The sequence below is a fragment of the Dermochelys coriacea genome, chromosome 17, assembly GCF_009764565.3.
Source record: "Dermochelys coriacea isolate rDerCor1 chromosome 17, rDerCor1.pri.v4, whole genome shotgun sequence".
Taxonomy (NCBI): domain Eukaryota; kingdom Metazoa; phylum Chordata; order Testudines; family Dermochelyidae; genus Dermochelys; species Dermochelys coriacea.
This window is the reverse complement of record NC_050084.1, coordinates 12,296,439-12,313,949: the sequence shown is the minus strand read 5'-3', so window position 1 is coordinate 12,313,949 and position 17,511 is coordinate 12,296,439. Positions and strand designations below refer to the sequence as shown.

Here is a 17,511-nt window from a genome sequence, read left to right as displayed (position 1 = left end):
TTTCAGTGAAGCCACCGTGTTAGTCTGTATCCGCAAAAAGAAAAGGAGGACTTGTGGCACCTTAGAGACTAACAAATTTATTAGAGTATAAGCTTTCGTGAGCTACAGCTCACTTTATCGGATGCATTCAGTGGAGTTAGAACGCCCCCCTTGTTTTCCTCTTATTTTTCTCTATCCGGGCTTTGCGTGGCCAGCTCTATAGGATCCCAGCCCTGGTCTAATGGGTCTTTCCCATCTCCTATTTAGACCAGAACCCATGTGAGTGCAGGATACAGTCCTCTAAGAGAAGATGCCTCAGGAATTGAAATAATGTGAACGTGCCCAATATTAATTTGACTCAGGAGAAAGACCTGACAGATGAAGCAAGCTGACCAAAGGAAAAAGCTCCAAACCTGTTTTCAAGTTGTCACTGCATGGGAAACTGGTAGAATGTTTCACACCTAGGGCATTTTCTCAAATGTCTTAAAAGGAGCCTGGCATCTGCGGGCTGTTAAACTGACCTTGTATGACATTTTGCTTATAAACACGCTGCAAATTTCCCTCCGTCCGTAACATTTTATCCTAATGGATGGACACAGGACTAGGAATCAGGAGACTTGGTTCTAGTTGTGCTGTAGATAAACCCTAGATTAAGTGAGTTTGTGTGGCGGAGAAAGTAGACAGAGCATCATAAAATAAAAAGCAAATAATCTAACACACTCCAAGCTAATCTTTTGGTGAATCTCACTGAGTGGGCTTCAGGCTGATTTGTTACTAGCGTGGAAGATTACTTACAGCTCGGCGCTAGTAGGTAGCTTAGAAAGGTTACCCTCCACCTCACCGATCCCCCATGGTGTCTGTATCTCCTCCAAGCCACATCCTCCTTTGTTAGTACAGCTCATTGGCCTCTGACCATGTGACAATGTCCATTGTTATCTCAGCCAATCAGAAAGAGCCGTATGGCCTAGTTTTCAAGTTGTTTCCCATTAGCATTTGGACCTTGCATCAGGCCACAGGTCTGAATCCCATGGGGTCACTTTGCTTCATTCATTCTCTCCTTGTCTGTCCAGAGAACTATCAATGGGGAAAAATTTGCGTGTAGACGCAGGGCGCTTCTCACCATTGGAAAGATGGTTGGTACCCGTGGCACTTCCTAATAACTCCTAGTGCTCATAGAGCACTATTTACCAGTAGCTCTCAAACCACTTCATAAAGGGAGATCATTATCCATGTTTTACATACACAGGGTGGCCCAGCAAGGTCACCCAGCAGGTCAGGGGCAGAGTTGGAAACAGAGCCCAGGTTTCTCAAGTCCCATTCCAGTGCACTATTCCCTAAGCACACTGCCTCACCGTGGAGACAAGTCCTGAGTTTCGTGAGCATAACACTTCCAGAACCTTCCAGAGCACTCTTGGGCTAGCTTTTTGTTTTGCCTAATAAGCCTCAATCCACTTCAGGAGAACTTTTTTGGTATGAACAAAGGCAAATCTTTAATCTGTAGGCATCAAACCTCCCCTTTGCCCCAGTACAAATATTGTGATGGTTAGGATCAGTGGGTAGGGTGACCAGACAGCAAGTGTGGAAAAATTGGGACTGGGGTTGGTTGTGGGGGTTGGGGGGTAATTGGAGCCTATATAAGAAAGACCCAAAAATCGGGATTGTCCCTATAAAAGCGGGACAACTGGTCACCCTATCAGTGGGGGCACTTGAACTTGCAGACGTGCTAGATTTAAAAGGCGGGAGTCGTGACAGGACGTTTTCAGTGATTGGTGCTTGATTGTTGAATTCACTCTCTCCCATTGGTCCAACACAGTTGGGATCCATTGACGTTTCCAGTCAAACTGCAAGTTCTCTTTTCGTTGTGTAGTGAGCTGACGGGGATGTAGGTTGGTTGTGGAAGAAGGCTTGTGTGTGTGCTGTGCTGGAATATTTCTTTTTGGCTGCTGATCCACATGAAATTTGAACCAAGTGTAAATCATTATAAGGCTCTAGATTTCTAGAGATGCACTTCTTATGAATCACAGAAAATAAACGAGGGGGAGTAGGAGTAAGAATTCTGTTCCATCGCATCCCTTCCCCATTTCAATCCTGGTGGAATTCTTTTTGTTAGGTTGTCCACCAGGTAGTCCTATGTCCTGACGACCAAAAAGCCTGTATCAGTGAATGCAAAAGAAGTACTTGTGGCACCTTGGAGACGAACAAATTTATTTGAGCATAAGCTTTCGTGAGCTACAGCTCACTTCATCGGATGCATTCGGTGGAAAATACAGTGGGGAGATTTATATACACACACACACAGAACATGAAACAATGGGTTTTATCATACACATTGTAAGGAGAGGTTTCAGAGTAGCAGCCATGTTAGTCTGTATTCGCAAAAAGAAAAGGAGTACTTGTGGCACCTTAGAGACTAACAAATTTATTTGAGCATAAGCTTTCTATATTTTCCACCAAATGCATCCGATGAAGTGAGCTGTAACTCACGAAAGCTTATGCTCAGATAAATTTGTTAGTCTCTAAGGTGCCACAAGTACTCCTTTTCTTTTTTGCGAATACAGACTAACACGGCTGCTACTCTGATATCAGTGAATGGAAACATGAGATTACTGCAGCACTAATAATGGAAACAAATTGTCATGCTTTATATGCTTTACTGAGGTTCCATTTATAAATGGCTTATGAAGAGTTAGTAGGTGTTATAAGTATGTTACAGACACAAGCAATAGGTTAGAGATAGTAATAAGCACACCAGAGGAGAGTGATACAGATGTGTTTTAAGATACCTATTGACTTGTTGGATTCTGTAAGAATCTATAGCAATAGATTAGCCATCTATTAAAAATATATTAGTTAACCTTTATAAATGGGACCTTAATATATAGTGACTCAAAAATATTAGCTGCAAAGGATTATACTTCATATTTATTATTTACTGTAGTGCCCATGATCTGCTAGGTGCTTTCCAGACATATAAAACACTCAGAGGGGCTTAGTCTAAGGATGGACAGTTGGACAGGTAGATAGACCTCAAGGAAGAAGATTTGCTGGGCAAAGCAACAAGATTTGCTATAATTTGGATTTCTGCTCTTGTATCTGGGCAGCCTAGAGTAGGATTTCTCAACCTCTGGGTCAGGACCCAAAACTGGATCTCCAGAATGTTTCAAAGGGTCGCATGGCAACTCCTGTGGCTTCTGTTCCAAGGGGGTGGCTGGGCTCACCTCCCTGCTCCAGGCACTGCAACCTCTGGGGTCCCAGCACCACTCAAATTTAACCCAGCTGTCATGATGACGGGAGGCAGGGTAGGCCAAATTTGAGTGAGTGGCCCTGCAACCCTATGAGCCAGGTCACAACTCCACTGTCACAAATTTGGTCCAGTCGGGGGCAGAGCCAAAACTGAACGATGTTGCAACACCAGGAGTGGAGAGCCATGCCAAGCCAGCCCCGCAGCACAAGAGCTGCAGGAGTCATTCAGTCTGTGACCGGGGCTTGAACTCTGCGTTTCGGGACTGTCCCATCCAATTCAGGACAAATGGTCACTCTATTTCACGTGTGCTTAACTTTACTCCTCAATTAGGCCCATGCAAATCAATACTTATGAAAATTAGGTCCTAAGGTTCAGATTCTTCATGGCTTTGCCCCGGGTCATTTACACCAGTGCAGAGCAAATGACTTTGCACCCCTTTTGTAGTGGTGTAATTGACTACAAGGTGCAGGACCCTGGTGAATCAGGCCCCTAGTGTCTCAAATTGAATACCCAAAATCACTAGACACTTTGAAAATGTTGAGCCTTCACCTCTGTCTGTAATATGAGATAACGTTCATTCCTCTACCTTACTGGAGGGTTGGGAAGAATTGTTAGCTAACGTTTGCAGAGCTTCTCCAGAATGCGACACGTGGGCTAAGTGTTTGTTGTTAAATCAGAGTTCATTTTGCTCTGGTTAATTTTCTGCCTATTCCAAAAAACAAAACAAAAACCAAAAATCCACTATTGCCCAGACCTGGAAATAATTAATGTTTATTTGGATAAACACAAATTATGTAACTCAGCAGAGAAAAGGCTTTTGAAAAAATATGTAAATGAGATGGCAGCCGTCAGGAAGTAATGGAAGGACAGGCAGACTACAATGATGCCAATTACAATTCAAATTATTTACCCCCCCCCCGTCTTTACTCTGTACAGTATTTGAAACTCTCCCCAGGGTTTGATTAAACTGTACTGGAAGTACCATCCAGGGCTCAGAAGTCTGGTCAGCAAGGGACGGTGACCGAGAGGTTCATAATGAAGGCTTTTATGTAGAAAGTTATTGGGCACAGGGATTGTACTGAAAGAACCGTAAGTTCAGAGTTACAAAAGCTCTTCTTGGAAAAATATCAGATGCTGCATTAGGAACCCAGTCAAAAGATATTCCTAAAGGAACACTGTGGACTGGCAGAGGCTACAAAAAGTACTTAGTGGGGGGAGGAGAAACAGAAGGTAACGAACAGTGATGTCCCCTGAATGCCAGTAATAACTTTCTTTCAGTTTAAGGCTTGTATCATTACCTTATGCACTAGAAGGTTTACACACAAGACATGTTTTAGGCGTCTGATCAAATTAAGCATCACACAGAGCGGTAAGTTCTGAACCAGTTGTTTTTTTTTTTTCCAATGTCAAAAGACAGGGTAGTAGAAGTTTTTTCTGCTAAAACCTAGTAGTACATTTAAGCATCCGATTTTCCCCCCCCACCCCACCCCCGTATCAGAGCTCTTGCAGGTCTCTGTGACTTTAATTTCATTAAGGTTTTGCACTTCTAAATGCTGTGTTGAAGCTGTGACATTTTAATTGTTTTAAAAAATGGTTGTATTTTGAGTGAGACAAACTGATTGCTTTGACACCAGGAAGTTGTGCTTGCGAAGGTGTGCTTATGTGGTTGGCGGGTGTTTGAACTACAGGTGGACAGGGGGTGGGAGAAATTTCAGTCTCCAAATACACCCACTTCTACCTGTAAGTCATCCGTGCCAGTGGCCAGCCCTATCTAGTGATAACAGCAGTCACTGGAATCCATGGGTCAGGAGGAGGACAAGATATCTCTGAAAAGTAAGTTCTTTGGAATGAGTCAGATTACACCAAATCTTTATTTTCTAATTTCCCCACTTGGAACTCTTACCTCCCAAGTTTACCCCATATTCTCCATGTTACTTAATTCAAACACTGCAATTGTCTTACCCTTTGACAGATATTTTGCTGTAATGTCCCATTCGCCGGCTTTGAAGAGTATTCAGATCAAATGAAACGGACATTCATGGTTGTATCTATACGGGAAAGGATGGACTTGTTAAATTACAGGGCTCAGGAGGCTGGAGTTCTCTTACCAGCCCTGCCACAGATTCTGTGTTAGCTTGGGCACGTCACGTAACCTCCCTGTGCCTCAGTTTGCCCATCTGTAAAGTAGGGATAAGAGTAGCAAGGGTTTTATGAGGCTTAATTCATTAATAGTTGTAAAATGCTTTGAAAGACTCCAGAAAGGTGGCTCTGTAGAAACACGGTGCACCACTGGCATAATCCAACATCCATTAATGGAAGCTGAGCTGTTTAGTCCAAAAGCTTTGGATCAGGCCCCTATATTTGCTTTTGCACTGAATTTCCAGTTTTTGCTTTATTGACTCTTGTTAGGAGCCATGCTAGCCTATAGAAGGACATCCCCATCTAGCCCGAATAGTCTCCAGTTTCCAAACAGTCCTTTGACATCTGTTAAAGGCTGGGGAAGCACATCGTTCAGCTTTGGAAACCCTGCCCTGCCCTTAGTGGTGCGGACTTGTGGGAAGCAGCTCTTTACATGCGTGCATGGTGGAGTCATTCACCCTGCGATGGGTTTCAGGTCTGTGGGAGGGTCTGACTAAAGCCCATTTTGAAACCTACCCAACTCTGGGCGCTTTGGCTTTGCGAGTGCAGCCATGTCTCCGCAGCAATGTGAACAGCTGTGGGTGCCCCTTAGCCTGTGAGCAGCTGGAGGCCAGGCTCATGTGGGCCATGTGAAAGAGCTGCCATTCTCACAGAACCATGGGATCCGGCCAAGGCTGGCGTCACTATGCACGCACAGGCTGAGGAGGACGGGGACAGGGACAGGGACAGGAGGGAGAGCTGCCAAATCAAACATGTTCCTCTCAGCCAGAAGCGCAAGCAAACTCCCAAGAGCAGCCATTGTAAGCCGCTGTCCTTCCCCATTCTGCCCAATCACACGCCCCCTGCCCTCTCCCCTTGCTAAGCACTTCAGTAGGCTGGAAGTTCCCCTTACCTGGCCACAGCTGTCTCCTTTATTTTAATTAGATCTACCTATCCGCTGCCCACATCCTCTCTAATCTGTTTTTATTTAGATAAATTTCAACACCAGGTACAATCCTGCTGGGCTAGACTGACCCATGTGACAGCTGGGTGAACTTGGCCCATTGCCTCTTACACAGAGAATTAACTGACACTGAAATAAAACATTCTCTGGGGAGGTGTTTAAAGGCATGGAGGATCTAGTTTAAATGGGAAGGGGAGGGACTGGCTTGCTGGGGTTATCTAGCAGCGATGGGATAAGGAGCTTTTTTTTTTTTTTACCTCTCTGAGTTGTGGGGTTCTAATTCAGCAGCCCACTAAGTGATTGAAGGCTGGTTCAGCCTAGCAGCTGCTTGGAGGCTCATGTTCAAGACTTGTTCGGTTTCTGTGCAGTTCCTAGTGGAGAGAGATCCACATCGCAGTTGGCGCTACTTAGCACCCTTGTTGGCAACCTCAGCAGAGAGGTCAAGAGGTGGATGGGCCCCTGTAAGTGGCCTGAGCCAGGTCAGCCCTGGGGCTGTTTGGGGAAGCTTATTCACTGCCTGTGCAAACTTTTACCACCACTGAATGGCATTTATGAAACAAAGTAAAGTGAGCCACATCCTCCACTGGTGTAAATTGGCATAGCTCCATTGACTTCAATGGATCTCTGCTGGTTTTCTCGAGCTGAGGATCTGAACCTAGAGGGAGTAGTAACTCCAGGAAGGAAGCTGTGATCTGTTTTTTTGGAGGCTGGCAAAGTCAACTCCCAATGGCTTTAATTACCAACAAGTCTCATTTATTTTTGTGTACAGGCAAGATTGTCAGTCAGAATTCTGCAAGCTGGGTGCCTAAAGTCAATGTCCAGGCACCTCAATAGAAGAAGCCTGGTTTCCCAGCTCCCAGGGGCTTCAGTGAAGTTGGAATTTCAGTTGGAAGTTCAGTGAATTTCATCACTCCTACAAGTCAAAGCATTTAGTGATGTGCCTAACCCCGACTTTGGAGCCTAATTTTAGGCATCTAAGTTTGCAAACACAGGCCTTAGTTCTGCTGTGGGTGCCTGCCTTGTTAGATTGTGTGTCTGGGTGGCTCCTGGCAATACTGCAAAGCAGCTGCTACCTACCTGTTAAAATGATATTAAGGCAGATCTGTGTTTTTGTTCTGGTCTGCTGGAGATTGGGTCTGAATTTTATAGCTGGCCCCATCTTCCCCCAAATTCAGCAGTGTCTGGACTCTGGAGTTTGGTTCTTAGCGCTCTCTCTATTTCAGCTGCATCTGGTCAGGCAGCAATTCAGCCCCTTCATAAACTCCAAGAGAGTACTGATAAAGTCACATCTTTGCAGGTGAATCCATCTGTCTAGATTATTCTCTGCCAATTTCTTCTTTTCCTCTAAAAGAAAAGGAGTACTTGTGGCACCTTAGAGACTAACAAATTTATTATGCCACTCCCTCTCTCCTTAATTTTTTCCCCTCTCTGGAACTGCCCAAGACCAACTGTGATCCAACACCACAGGGAACTTTGTGCTTCCAACATTCCTTCCCTTCCTATCCTGTTAAAGACATAACGCTCCATTTGCTATTCAAATCACTGCAGATGAGAGGATCATTCCATTGTCCGTATGTCTCCTTTTGCATACCTTGTATCTCTTGCTCTGATTTTCCATTGGTCAATCAATGAAGTCTCAACTACTTGGGATTTTTGATCCTTTTCATAGAATACACGCAGTTAAATTATCTAAGGCATGTTGAAGATGGGTTTGAATGAAGCCTCAACACCCCTTTGTAATAGATGGGGAAACTGAGGCACGGATTGGCTAAGTGACTTGCCCAAGGCCACATGAGGACTCTGTGTCAGAACAAGGCATGGGAGCAGCCTCCTCAACCAAGATTTTTCCCTGTATTGATTTAGTTAGTCCATTAAAAGGCATCTCCTATTGCTTGGTTGATTTTGTCTTTTTATTCTGTGTTTACTGGGTGAGCACAATTGCTGTCTCTCCACTGAAGCCACAAGCCAATTAACTATGTTTTCATTAGTTGCTTGGGTACAGCAAACAGTACAGTTTCTATAAGGAGTTACCTATTTTCAGTTACTTACTTGAGAGCTTCTGACACTTTCATCTGCTGCTGGAACCTGGACACATGAATGCAAGTTTGAGCTGATTCCAGCTCCCTTTCAGCCTCTCCACCTTTGTGGAATCTTTTCTGGGCTCATTATGTTACCCAGAGGGGCTGTTACTAGGGCTCCAGCCTGCTACTCATTTCCTTCGTGGGCATTCATTGTGTTAGCAAGCAGAACAGAGCGTCTCCTTTTGTGACTCTGAGCCTGGAGTACCTGGTCAATAGAGGCCAAAACCTGCCAACAGTACTTAAGTCATCAGCACAGCCCTTACACAGGTCGTGCAAACCGTTACTCACGTGAGCAGCCCCAGTGACTTCATTGGCCCTGCATCACGGTTTGCAAGATCAGATCCACAAGTCCTTGTTCCCCACAGCAATGCACTTCAGATTGTTGTTACTTGGGTGTGAAGCAGGAAAAATGCCACTCCTCCAGAATTCCCCGCTGTCTCATGCCACTGGCAGCATTTTAATGCCCACTTTGCCCAGGTGTGAATTACGAGTCAAGGTGCAAAGCGGTGGAGAATCAGACCCCTTGGTCTTCACTTGAGCAATGCTCCGCTCCAAGTGAAAAGGATCTGGCATGGCCCCAAGAGAGCCGTGTTTCAGCGCAGTTGGCCCTTGCCTACACTGGAGTAGAGCTCATGCTAACTGGAAGCATGTTTAAGCACCGTTCTTGCTTGCAGAATTGTAGCCCAGTTTTCATGAGCAACGTGGAGAAGGTTTTTCTTATAACTGTGCTATAAATGACAGCCCCAGATGAACCACGCAGAGGTCGGCTAGAGAACATGGCTTTATAACATGAGCTGGGATACACAACGTAACTCCTCTTGTCAGGCCGCTAATGGGGGTAACTTGATTGCACTCCAGGGCTTTCAGTGGGCGGTCATGCAAGTACAGAGAGAGAGTTTCTGCCACAAAGACAAGGTGTATGAGCTAATCTCTTTTACTGGACCAACTTCTGTTCTGACCTGAAGAAGAGCTGGGTGTAAACTGGAAAGCTTCTCTCTCTCTCTGCAACAGAAGATGGCCTAATAAGAGATTATCTCACCCAAGTTGTCCCTCTAATAGTCTGGGACCAACAGGACACCACCACTGCATACAGAGTTTCTGCTGTGCAGCCAGGAGGGATCCCTGGCTCCTTCTTACCAGTGTCCCGGTAGGGAAGGGAGGCAGAAAAAGTGATGGGGGGGGGGGGAAGTGGGGAGCTAAGGATAGGAGAAGATGGAGCGGGGGATGCCTGGCTGCAGGAGGAGGAGAGGGCTGGGAAGGGTGGTCGGAAGAGAGGATGGGGCTGGTAGGGAGGGGGCTTAGAGTTGCCATGCTGGGCAATCAATGCTTTGTACTAGTAGCTTGCTCGGAGGAGTTCGATCCCAGTCCCTGATCATTCCCCAGTGGAACATTTAGGAGCGACCAAGACAACTCTGGACTCTTCTCCGTGGGAGCCAGAGGGCAGCCAACCAGCCTGGGCAGAGACACCCCCCCCCCTCCCCCAGCAGCCACTAGGCTGGGCAGAGATTCCCCCCCCCAGCCCCAGCAGTCAACCAGCCTGGGCAGACACCCCCCCTCCCCCAGCAGCCACTAGGCTGGGCAGAGATTCCCCCCCCCCCCCAGCAGTCAACCAGCCTGGGCAGAGACACGCCCCTCCAGCAGCCACTAGGCTGGGCAGAGATCCCCCCCAGCAGTCAACCAGCCTGGGCAGAAATTCTTCACCCCCCACCCCCCCTGCAGTCAACCAGCCTGGGCAGAGATTCCCCACCCCACCCCCCCGAGCAGCCACTAGGCTGGGCAGAGATTGCCCCCCCTACCCCCTCATTACATGGGCTGGGAAATGAGGCCGGTGCAAGTTTCCTTCATGCAGCACTCTCTCGGCTGGTGGTTGCATTTCCCCTGCTTCCAAGTCCCACTGCCCCAGGGTTACCTGAGGGGGGGGTTGTGTGTGAGAGCTGGGGCTGGGAAGGGGGAGGCCTGGCTCAGGATCGCCCCCCCCCAGGACTGCCAGGGACACAGGGGAGATGCGTGGGATAGGGGTGGCGGGGATTAGCTGGGTGCCTGGTTGGTACAGTACATGATTCCCCATACCCACATGCTGCCATTGGCACGGGGCAGGAGTGTGGGTGTGTATGGGGGGGGAGTCTGGCACATGATCCCCGCCCCACGGGCACAGGATGGTGCTGGGCGGGAAGGGGGGAGCTGGGGGCCGTGTTGGCATTTGACACCTGATCCTGCCACTCCCCCTGGGGCTGTGAGTGGCCCACAGGGATGGGTGGGGTAGATGGGGGACAATGGGGGGAGTGGGCTGCGAGTGGCCCAGAGGGAGGGGTAGAGGAGGGGCAGTGGGGGGGGGGACTGTGAGTGGCTCATAGGGGGGCTGTCAATGGCTCAGGGGGGTTGGACGTGGGGCAGCGGGGGGGCGGTGAGTGGCTCGTGGGGGGCAGAGGGGGATTGTCTGGCTCACGTGGGGAGGGTTTGGACGTGGGGCAGCGGGTGGGGGTTGTGAATGGCTCATGGAGGGGTAGAGTGGGGCTGTCTGGCTCACATGGGGGGTATGAAATGGGGCAGCGAGGGGACTGTGAGTGGCTCACCGAGGGACTAGAGGGGGGCTGTCAATAGCTCATTGGGGGGTTGGACATGGGGCAGCGGGAAGGGGCTGCGAGTGGCTCGGGGGGTGGACATGGGGAAGCGGGGGGGCTGTGAGTGGCTCATGGGGTGGGACTAGAGGGGGGCTGTCTGGATCACGTGGGGGGTGGACATGGGGCAGCGGGGAGGGGCTGCGAGTGGCTCGGGGGGTGGACGTGGGGAAGCGGGGAGGGGCTGTAAGTGACTCACGGGGGGGACTAGAGGGGGGCTGTCTGGCTCACTGGGGGGCTGGACATGGGGCAGCAGGGGGCTGTGAGTGGCTCACGGGGGGACTGAAGGGGGGCTGTCTGGCTCACGGGGGGGGTTGGACGTGGGGGCAGCGGGGGGGCTGTCTGGCTCGCGGGGGGGTTGGACGTGGGGCGGCGGGGGGGCTGTGAGTGGCTCACGAGGGGGTGGGGGGGCTGTCTGGCTCACGGGGGGGTTGGACGTGGGGCGGCGGGGGGGCTGTGAGTGGCTCGCGGGGGGTCGCGGGGGGCTGTCGGGCTCACGGGGGGGGTTGGACGTGGGGCGGCGGGGGGGCTGTGAGTGGCTCACGGGAGTCGCGGGGGGCTGTGAGTGGCTCGCGGGGGGTGGATGTGGGGTGGCGGGGGGGCTGTGAGTGGCTCGCGGGGGGTGGATGTGGGGAAGCGGGGGGGCTGTGAGTGGCTCGCGGGGGGTCGCGGGGGGCTGTCGGGCTCACGGGGGGGGTTGGACGGGGGGGCTCCCTCTGGTGGCAGCGGCCGGCGGCACTGAGGTCACCGCGGCGCGGTCAGGCGGGGGGGCCGGGGGGGCCGGTGTATTTAAACCACCCTCTGCCTCCAGGTCCCTCTGACTCGCTGGCTGCCGCCTCCGCTGCGCCGGGCTCGGACCCCCCCCCACCATGGCCCCGCCGTGCCTGAGACCCCTGCCGAGGTTCAAGTCCTTCGCCGTCCTCTTCTGCACGCCGCTGCTGCTGCTGGCGCTGCCCCTGCTCGTCCCCACCAAGGTAAGCGGCTGGGGGGGTCCGGATCGCTAGGAGCTGCCGCCTCGGGACCGGCCAGCCCGGGGGGGGGGCGTGTGATTTAATGCATCGGTCACTTTTCGCTGCTAGCAAAGCCCAGGTCTCTCCGGGTTTCCCTCCGGGAGAGGGACCCCCCCTCCCCCTTTGTTAATTGCCCCAGCGATGCCCAAGGGGATGCTGGAGTCTAGGGCTGAACATCTCTTGCTTGCCCCCCTCCCCCCATTTCAGCTCGCTAACGCTATGGGGGCTCCCCCCTGTTGCTGCTCCTTGCCCGTGCCCGCAGGGCTGGCAGGGACTTCAGACCGGGCCCAGACCACAGCCCGGTTGGGGCCACGTTTTCACAAGCGCCCAGCATCAATCCAGGGGAACAAGCTGCATCTCTTCCACCACCAGCCGGGACTTCTGGCCATCTGGCCGGGGTGTCCTCGCTGAGGGCATGCCAGCTCCCAAGTTATCTCCCCGTCCCTGGGGCACTGCAGCCTTTCATTCGCTGGAAGGATAAGGCGTGGATTTCTGCCGAGAAATCCGGAGCGGGGTTTGTTTAAATAAATCCAATCAGTTGACTCAAACAGTTCAAATGGTGGGGGGAAGATTAGTGGTGTTGTTTTTTCACCTTTTACTTCCTGAAATGTAATTCCGCTTTGGGTGATCAGGTTAGTAAATGTCAAGTTTTAAGGACTAGGTTAGGATCACTTGCAGGGTAGCCCTTAAACAAACAAAAACAAACACAAAAGGTATTTATGTCCCAGGCTATAGCTCAGTCTAGGCAGTAAACGTTACAAAAAGAGCCTCTGAAGTAGAATGAATGCAGACACAAACTGGTTATAAGAAACCCTGCAGTGCCAGGATCTGGCTCACCCACAGACTCAAATATGAAACATGCCATTTTTACCTTTGTTGTCTTACAACTTTGATACCAAGTTTTAGATCCACAGAGACATTGTTTCAAGTTTTGGCCCATGTATGTTGGTTTTTGTCAGAAGCATCCACCTCCTCTAGTGGTTAGACCTGGCTTTACCACTGACTTGCTGTGTTGATACCTCTGTGCCTCAGTTTTCCCATCTGTAAAATGGGCACAACACCGGCATGTTATGAGGTTTGATATTTGTAAAGTGCTTTGAGATCCTCTCATGAAAAGCTATGTAGGTGCACACCATTATTATTAACTTCTGAGAAGTAAACATTGTGCCCAATGATTCAGCGCTGTGTCACGCCAGTTGTACCCTGGTGTAACTTGATTTCAGTGGAATTATGCCAGTGCCTTTTATCTTTTTTGTCTCTTTGGTAAAATCTGAAACCCATGTTTGCAGCAAATATTATAGCCTGGCATAGCTTTTAGGGTCTGTTCTAATTATAATGTGACAACTATTCATTTTTGATTGACCTACATTGCTCGACATATTTTAAACTTCAGAAAAACCTCAGGCATGTTTGTCAACAAAAATGCCACCCCTTCTGGTTTACCTGTCTAATAACAGCCCTGCCTTTTGGTCAGCTCAAGAGACTCCAGTGGAAGAAAAGGAGGACGTGTGGCACCTTGGAGACTAACAAATTTATTTGAGCATAAGCTTTCGTGAGCTACAGCTCACTTCATAGGATACAAGTGGGCTGTAGCTCACGAAAGCTTATGCTCTAATAAATTTGTTAGTCTCTAAGGTGCCGCACGTCCTCCTTTTCTTTTTGCGGATACAGACTAACATGGCTGCTACTCTGAATCCAGTGGAAGAGAAATTCCTATGAGTTGGGGTTCGGCGGGACTTCACTGATGTGGTTTAAAAATTAAAAGCTCTAGATAGATGGTAAATATTGTAGGATCAATGCCAAAGCTTGTGATAGGGCTGTGGTGTGCAAGAGTGGCAATACAGACTTCAATAAAGAAGTTTGTAATTATAACATTTATAATTTAATGAGTGTCTAGTGAGGTATTTTGTATTCAGGTATTTGTATTCTTCCGAAACATTGTGTCATCTTAACAGGAGCTTACAGGATTGCATAACAGTTTACTAGAATTCATCAATGATCACTTTCACAACTGCCCTCCAAGAGGACAGATTGTTATGTTTTCTGTCCCTGTTCAAAGAAGCAAAATCAACATTCTGCAGTTGTTAGTGGTAATCATCACTATATTTTTCTAACCTTAGTGCTTGCTTTTCAGTTTTCTAAACCAGACTGTTTAGAGTTAAGAGTTAATTTATAAGCATTGTTGTCTTTTTGAACTTTAAGTAAATTATTTACTCCACATTCTAAATAACCAGTGCTTCTATTGTGAGATTTGTTCAAGAGTAATATTTTCTTTCAGACCGTCAGAGCTGTTTCTATTTTTCACACAGTGGCCAAATGCAATCACATATGATAAATTCTAACACTTAGCTACTGCTGCAAAACCTAGAATCACATCATAAAGTCATAGAAACCCTAATTAAGTCTCTTCCCTTGATATCTCTCCTGTACTGTAGCCTATGCAGAATTGTTCCTTACAGAGCATATTCAGTAAATCTCCTTCTAAATTGATAAACATTTCCAATTGCTTGTAAATAACATTTTCTGCTCATATAAAGAGCTTCTCAGCAAAAATAAGCAACACATGCCTGCTTATAAAAACATCCTACAGCACACTTGTGAATATCAACTTCCTGCCTGTTTGTTTTTGCCCTTCCCTCCTCCCCCCCAAAAAAATCCTTAAGACCCTACAAACTGTTGTTATAAACACAAGCAAATTGTGAACTATGGAACATTTACACCTGAGCCAAAATAATGTTTACAGTCAGTAATGAATACTTACTTCTCATAAGAAAATTGAATTTACAAACCCTAGCATCACTAGGCTATAAAAATGTCTCAACAACAGTTTAACTGGACATGTTTAGAGATTTCTAATCCAGACAACCCCCATGTTAAGAAAACATTATCATTTCAGAGAAATAATTTAATACCTATAATATAATGATCTTCAGTCAGATGAAAGATTTTCAAGTGACTAATAGTGATTTTTGGTATCTCAACTGTCAGGTGTCCAACTTGAAACACCTTAAGGAGGCCTTATGTTCAGAAAGTCAGCACCTGTCCTGTGAAAATCAGGCCCCTTTTAAGTGTCTTAAGATGAGCATCTGAAAACGGAGACATCCAAAATCATGAGTTGTTTCTAAACATCTTGGCTCGTAGGCATGGAAGCTCCTGCTTGAATCAAATGCCAGTTTGACAGCTAAACATTTAAGTTAGCCATATGTTCGCATTTCTATGGAAATTCTGGTTTTCCACCCACTAAGCTTTGGCCTGCAGTCCTTGTGCATTTAAAATGCCCCTAGCTTTGCCCATACATTGTTTTCCAGGCCAGGCTTTAGGATGTGATGTGAATGTTCACTTAAGCTAGTTTCTGAATAACTGATTGAGCTGTAAAGATCAAATGTCTTTTCAGGATTTGGCTTCTTGTGGAGATGGGCCTGGATCCAATTAAATCCAATGGGGAATTGAAGGTATTTGGCACCATTCAGGATCAGGCCCAAAATTCATTTCAGGAGTGAAATCCTGGCCCCATTGAAGTCTGTGGCAAAACTTCGATTAAGTACATTTTTGCCTTTACAGTTTAGCAGATTGCACCAGTCTAGGACGGTTTTCTTGGAGAAGAAAACACTTCTATTAAAAAGCTCTTTTCCCTCCCCTAAGAGACCACTTGATTAGAGTGCTGCCATTTATATCCTGGGATCTACTGAGAGACCCTGTGCATTCAGCTACTCACTTGATTTCCTGTCGCTTAAACCCTTGTTTGCTTGTATTCCAGGAGGCCAAGTGTGGCTATGTCATCATCCTTATGGCTGTGTACTGGTGCACAGAGGTCATCCCATTGGCAGTCACAGCTCTCCTGCCTGCTATATTATTTCCTATGTTTGGAATTCTGGAGTCTAAAAAGGTAAGGATTGATTCTAGGTCAGCCTAGATTTACTCATAAACTTCAGGGGCCCAGACCAGCTTAGACCAGCATACTCCAATGCACCAATGTTTCTGTGCCTATCACATTGGCTGAGTTGCTTTTCATCATGAAGGTAGCACTGATAATATCACCTTGTGTGGGTTACACTGCTGCCCCTAAGTTCTGGTGCAGGTAAGGATCTGGTTAGATTTCATCTCCGTACTGGTTTTATTGAGAAGATTTGAGCTGGAGTGAGTCAAATCCTGGAAGCAAGTTTTTAAAACGACATTCTAGCAATCGTATGCAGTGTAGCTGTCTCGGTCCCAGGATATTAGAGATACAAGGTGGGTGAGGTAATATCTTTTATTGGACCAACTTCTGCTGATGAGAGAGACAAGCTTGCCAGCCAGACATGTAACTTGAACGCTTGTCTCTCTCACCGACAGAAGTTGGTCCAATAAAAGATATTGCCTCACCCGCCTTGTTGTTCTAGCTATTAACATCCCCTCTTCTGTATATATTGGACATAGGATTCTTTTTCACTTCCTACTCTTAAAGGTCATTTGGTGTTGCTGTGTGCTGTTAAATGACCACTGTGCTCTACCCTAGAGGTGGCTGCACTTTGTGGTGAGTGAAGGGATTCCTCTGTATATAGTTGATAAAGTGCTTTGGGATCCTTTGAGATGAAATGTACAACATAAGTCTGATTGATTTCTGAAAATTATTATTTATATTACAATAGTACCTGAAGGCACCCCCCAAATTTGGGGAACCATTGTGCCAGGTGCTGTATAAACACATGGTAAGTGGTAGTCCTATATCTGAGGGGCTTCCAATATAAACACACAAGATGGATGGGGAAACAGAAGCACAGAGAGGTGAAGTGACTTGCCCAAGGTCACACAGGCAGTCCCTGGCAGAGCCTAGACCAGAACCCAGGCCTCCTGGGCTGGGACTCAGTGCCCTATACCCTGGAGACACTGTCTTTTTAGAACAAGCTCTGCTGCGTTTTGTAAGGAATTGTTGCCTTTCATAGTGAAGTAGGTGTGCTGCAGGACTCGTATTGGACTCTCACACCTTAACATCCATCTCCTAAAACTCTTTCACATGCCAACCTCAATACTCGGCAAACAAACTTGATGGTGAAATTCTACAAAAAGATACAAAACTAACTACATGGTGTGGATTGTGTCCTTCTGTAGTAGCTGGTTCAAACATAGGAGAACAACCTACTACGGCTGCCACCCATGGAGTTATTCTTTCAGTGATAGAGATCTGTGCTTTGGTGCTGAAACTCCTGAGTTCAGACTTCTGAAAAGCCAAGGGATCATTTCAAAAGTGACTCTCGATCAGGGACTCATACTTTGGGAGATCTTAGATGCTTGAGACAAGATACTTTTAGCAAGGGATGTATGTAACATGCTGCCAAAGAGTGTGCTGTGTCCTCCTTTAGTAGCTGATCCTCATAGAGGATAACTGCCTACTACTTTTGCCAGCTAATGGGCATACTACTTGAGCTGGCATGGTGGAAGTCTGTGTTTTGCTTCTGAAAGTGCTGGGTTCAGTCCTTGCTGATGACCTGTTGGGGTAGGATTATGGGGCTGATTTTTA

General features: G+C 47.7%; 1 protein-coding gene across 2 annotated transcripts in view; it reads left to right on the top strand.

The window, feature by feature from the left end:
• Positions 1-17,511, top strand: part of SLC13A5 (solute carrier family 13 member 5) — a 50,649-nt gene that overhangs the window by 13,566 nt on the left and 19,572 nt on the right. Inside the window, exons 2-3 of one of the 2 annotated variants that reach the window (XM_043499413.1) lie at positions 11,816-11,978; positions 15,772-15,900. In XM_043499413.1, coding sequence (XP_043355348.1) covers positions 11,874-11,978; positions 15,772-15,900 — 234 coding nt within the window. In that variant the 5' untranslated portion in view covers positions 11,816-11,873. Of the gene's footprint in view, positions 1-11,720; positions 11,979-15,771; positions 15,901-17,511 lie in introns of those variants that run through there. The other variant, XM_043499414.1, reaches the window with a different exon arrangement.